Here is a 5,496-nt window from a genome sequence, read left to right on the forward strand (position 1 = left end):
ACTCACAACATACGCTCCATCTAAAAAGGCGGATCTCAGTGCAACGATAAGGTTGCTCCCAAGAGGGTAGCCAAGTTGGCAAGGGACCTTTGCCTCATGATGCGTGGTTATGAGTTCGACTCCTTTTATCTCTTTGGGACCACTCACACAGGGGTGTTCAGTGCTCTTCACTAGTTTCGCTGAAAGTATAATGGTTCTTATTTAACCCCGATATGACCAGGTCTATGCAATTGTGGGGTCAGTATGGGCTTACAGGAATAGTCAGGCCAAAGGCCTGGATACGTATCACTAACCAAAAATAAATAAGATTATTCCATTACAACCTAGTGGTCATGGATTTGAGTCAGGAACAACCTCCCCGATGTAAGGTTGTGTACATTCTAACCCTACTCAGACCCCCACTATGGTATGAGCCTTTTGCAATAGGTCCGGCCATTTTTATAGGGTCCACCTAGCAAGTGAGTTCTCATGGAGGGGAGGGGTAAAAATTTCCAGTCTGAAGTCTCACCAACTACAGAATAACTTTATAAATGGGGATGCAAGTCAGGCCTGGGCTGGGAAATTGTTGAACCAAACTGAGCCAGAGGCCACCCAAACAGACCAAGCCCGACCAATGTGGTTCAAATTAGTATGAATTCAACCCAAGTTGAACCCCCTTATTTTAAGTTCATCTTATAGCTCGGCCCATACGGCAGTGTTTGGTTTCTCCATCAATAATGAAAAGAAAGCGAATTGCTTCTCTGGTTTCTTGATTCCATTCTTTTCTAGTGGATTCAGATTTGGTTGTTTCAATGGAAAATATTTTAAATAAATTGTTTCTAAAATTACAAAGAAAGAAAAATACCTTTTTTATTGTAACACATACAATTGGCTATGTTTGGTTGCAAGGGAAATTAAAGGGAAGGGAAGTGAAATTTTCATATTTAAAAAAGAAATATATGTAATTATTACCCCATGTGACTATATCATTACTTCAAATCATTCCATATTTAGTTATAAAGTTCCCCTTGCAGGCAAACGGAGCCATAGTAGCAATTATTTCTCCTTAAGCCCCTTATATCTATCTGACCCCAAAGGCCCAACTGCTTATGGGCTCATATTGGTCTTGAGATACGAATAGATATTCCACCTGTCTTTGGCTATTGGGCTATTGGGCCACTTCTGGGCCGTTTCAAAAAATCAACTTGCAAGTTGTTTTGTTATGAGATGGATTAAGGCGCAGGGTTGGATGGCAGGATGGGTCCATTTCATTCTAAGAAGGATTGCGCCCTTATTTCTTTTTGGCCAAGTTCAAATGTTGGATTTCAGTATAAAAATAAAGGGAGTGTTTCCATGGGTGAGTGTGGCTTCTACGCATACGCGAGGGTTAATGGGAGCATATGAAATGTATAAAGAAGCATCATCATAGACATCATTTTCATTTCATGGGGTTAGGCCCATCATTCACCTCCACATGTGGTTGAGTATAAGTCCTCCCCCAACAAAGACCATTCTCACCATAAAATATTAAGGAAAGAATGTTTTTGTTTGGCAGCGTGGCCAACATCAATGCTTCCTATGTTTATCTCTCTCCTCTCCTACCTAGGATTATAGATGTCATTTTATGATAGACACATGGAAGAGCTAGCATAGGCCACGTTCCTAGACAAAGTTATTTTTCTTAGAATATTAAAATTGACACATGGTTTATTGTGTCATTTATTATTATTGTTGATGATTGTTTTCTAGTTACGTGCAACATGTGCCACTACCCAGGCCAATGGGACAATCGATAGAGGTATCCAATAGGGAGCTACTTGGTCATTTCACAACCCCTTGTGAGAAGGTGTAGGATAATGTGACTAGCACCGTTCTTGTTCCCTTAGTAGCCTTTGGCTTCATATTTTAAAAATCAAATTATTATACATAGTCAAAAAGATTTCACATCTAGTTGTGTATAGAAAACACAAATAAAACGTGTTTTAAATGAATTTCCTAGCCAGACGAGTTTTTTTGCCATATGTTTGGTCTCGATTTAGAAATTCTTGTTAAAATGATAAGATTTGGTACGATGATTTAAAACGCGTTTTAACTAATTCTGGTCCTTAGCTAAATCCTTCATCTTTGGACCACAACATTTTGAATATTGCTTATTTCCTATTTGATGGACAATAGAAACTATCATCTTCAATCACTTAACCTATCCTCGATTTTTATTTCAATCGATCCGCCGCCCAAAGGATAAAAGATTAATTTATATTATTAATAAATTAATATTATTTACTTTGTAGTTAAATGTGAAGAGCACTCTTTAATTTTTGTCTTTTTTTATATAATGTTGCTCCAATAGATGGTAGTAGCATGTAATATTTTATCATTTGGATTTGAGACACTTCGCTCCCATCTCTCTTTTGGGTGGTGGAGGAAGGTGAGAGAGGTTACCAACACAGAGAATCATATTAAATTTATACGATCATTGATCTTATTCCCCACCGATATTCATCTTGATATCCATCATGTTGGGATTAAAGTATATAAAATGACTTGAATGATTATATATAAATTGATATGTTTTTTTATGAGAAAAAAACTTAACCATAAAGGAAAGTGGTTCGTCATTACATCATGGTCACAAAGAGAATGTGAAATTCCTAACCTAGCACTATTAGCTTGTTCCCATAAACACATCATTCAATTGATTGATAGTTCTTTTCACATATACTTGTTTTTGGTCAAGCTTTTCTCATATACTTTGACCTAAGCTCATTCAAGCCAAAAGTTTTAAGGTTGAATTTTTTTAATTTAAATTCAATTGCACTCTATGCATAATAATAAAATTTGTAAATTTTTATTTAGAGACATGAGATAGAATTAGTATAGTACAGAGAAGATTCTCATGCCTCTATGTAAGGATGATATGCACAAATAGAGAAATGGTCTAGATTTAAATAAAAAATAAATAAGTTTCTAAATGAATTATCCCTCTATAATTTTTTAAAGTATATTTAATTATTTTTAATTATCAAATTACATTAATACATCTTTTAGAATCACTTATTTATGCTCAATTTTTTTTTAGATTTTTTTTTATTTTATTTTATTTTTTTTGCATGTCTCTTGCGCACAGTCACAAGAGTGTGCAAAATTTTCACCCCGACCTTGTGAAATAAAAAATTCCATCCATGTTAATGCCCTTATGCACTCTCTCAGTGGTCCATGCATTCATGCAACCATATAGTGATCTCTTGCCTTTTTTTCTTTTTATAGGTTTCTGAACACCAATAGTTTAGGTAAGCATACTTGAGATTGTGACATTTGTGTGAACATTCACATTCACATTAAGACTTTTGAAATTGAACCAATATGACAAAAAAAAGGTTTGATACAAAATCAGATTTTGAAACTAAAATATTGTCTGATTCATCAATCCTCAAAATAAGCAAAGTTGCATAATTGAGTAAAAATGAAAAATTCATGGACAATCCACCGCATTCATACAAAGAAGCTAATTTTTTTTAATAAATATTTTATTGATTATTGATTATTGATTATTGATTATGAATCATAATAAAAAGACACAAATTTGATCACCGTGAGAGAGAGAAATCCATTAATTAATTTGTGAAGCTGATAAGTAAGCCCACAAAGCTTTGTCAAATTGATATCTTTTATCGATTGTCAGCTCTTAATTAGACAAGGACAAAGATCTTCTTGGGCCCCAACAAGTCTTCAACCACTCATGCAATGGCTTAGAAAGTTTGGACACATATCCAGATGTTTGGTAGACATTCCCAAGTGTTGGGATGCGTTTCCAAGTTTAGTTGAAGGATGTTTGAAGGGTCAGGTTATAATTGGAAAGGATTCGGATCCAAGAGTCTGTATATCATTTGCATATATTAGCATCTTTCATGAACAAGTCAATAGACATTTAAATGAGAAGTCCTATAATTATATACACTAAGGGTTCGTTTATTTAGAGGAAAGTTGGGGGTGGGAATATTATCAGTATAGGATCCACATGTTAGTGAGGTGAAAGACAAAACAAATAAAGATGAGGTAAAGTGAGAAAGTTCTCACCCTAATAGCGTTTAGTTGGAGAGGAGAGATGGAGAGAAGGAAAGAGAAAGAGGGGGAGAACAAAAGAGTGGGATGATCGGAGTTCTGGTTTAGAGCCGATTTCATCCATTGTTCCTTCTATTGTAGATGATCGGAGTTCAGGACCTACTAATTTCCGAGTTTAAAGACAATTACCTCCCTTTCTTCATTCAGTTACAGATGTTCGAGTTGAGGGTTTCCTAAATTAGGAGACCGAAGAAGAAGCGAAGGAGGAGAAATTGATGACGGTTGTAGCGTTGGGGTGGTGTTACAATGGCTTCGTCGGTGGGATGATTGAGGTTTGCCAAAGTCCCCATCAAAATCCCACCAATTAGGGTTGAGTGGGAGAAATTGATGTCCATGTGGATCGACAATAATTGTTTTTATGTTTTCCCCAAAATTCCACCCCTGTTAAACAAACAACTTAAATATTAATGGGGTGATATAATTTATACACTATCCCCTTGAATCCCACCCCAACAAAACCCCTCTAAACAAACGGACCCCAAGGGGAGTCACATGGTTGGGAGGGGAGACTGAGAGGGAGAATTATCATTTTCCCTACTTTATTTAAATCATTTATTTACAATAAATTTTTGTCTCCTAGGAAGGTTTCTCTTTTGGTAATTACGTCATTTTCACATGAGTTAATGGATAATTAAAGAATATTAAGAAAGTATAAAAGGACTCTTACCTTTTGGCTTTTGATGTGTATCATACGACAGGATGGACATCCATCTATCCATCCGACGGTGCAAAAGACGGCTTTACAAGTTAAGCTGGTATAGCCGAAAGGGCTCCAATAATCGAAACAAGACAATTGTTGGTATGGGACTGCCAACGTGTCATACCAGATAGCTTAGCTGTCACCCTCGCGCGCATCTTCTCCCTCGTTCGGAAAAAGTAGAATAGAAGGTTGTTTATAAAATAGGTTTCAGAAGAGAGAGAACGCTTTCAAACCTTTTCCTTCCTTCTAAGGGAAGAAGATATTTTTAGATTCCAGATTGAGTATATAAGAAGAAGAAATTGTCTACGTATCCTCTGACGGTAAAGTTTGGAGTAATTGGGTCGGTCACTGTAGATGGAGGAGAAGTTGATTCAGAGACTGGAATCGGCGGTTGCTCGCCTAGAAGCGATTTCTACTACTGGATTTCGTCAGGCGAGTTCCTCTGATGTTGCCGCAGATGCTCCGGTAGATCCGGAAATTATCGCTTACGATGATATGACAGCACAGTACCTCTCTAGGGTTTCTGCTGCTGCGGAGAAGATTGGGGGACAAGTTCTGGATGTGACTAAGGTTCTCGAGGAGGCATTCTCTGTTCAGAAGCAGCTTCTCATGAAGGTCAAACAATCTCAGGTTAGTTTCGTTTGATTGAATTTGGATTAGAATTAGGCCTATTCCGGTGACGTATGGATCTTATT

General features: G+C 36.7%; 1 protein-coding gene and 1 non-coding gene across 2 annotated transcripts in view; both read left to right on the plus strand.

Moving 5' to 3' along the window:
• The first annotated feature begins 2,823 nt into the window (after window positions 1-2,823).
• On the plus strand, window positions 2,824-2,927 carry LOC122075011. Its single transcript, XR_006139151.1, has one exon. It is a non-coding gene; the product is annotated as a U6 spliceosomal RNA (small nuclear RNA).
• A 2,056-nt stretch (window positions 2,928-4,983) lies between these two features.
• The window catches only part of LOC122074070 (cyclase-associated protein 1), a 6,558-nt gene continuing 6,045 nt past the window's right edge, over window positions 4,984-5,496 (plus strand). The window contains exon 1 of the mRNA XM_042638882.1: window positions 4,984-5,431. Within this exon, the coding sequence (XP_042494816.1) occupies window positions 5,156-5,431 (276 nt within the window). The 5' untranslated portion in view covers window positions 4,984-5,155. The remainder of the gene's footprint in view (window positions 5,432-5,496) is intronic.

This window comes from Macadamia integrifolia, chromosome 3 (assembly GCF_013358625.1).
Source record: "Macadamia integrifolia cultivar HAES 741 chromosome 3, SCU_Mint_v3, whole genome shotgun sequence".
NCBI classification, from domain to species: domain Eukaryota; kingdom Viridiplantae; phylum Streptophyta; class Magnoliopsida; order Proteales; family Proteaceae; genus Macadamia; species Macadamia integrifolia.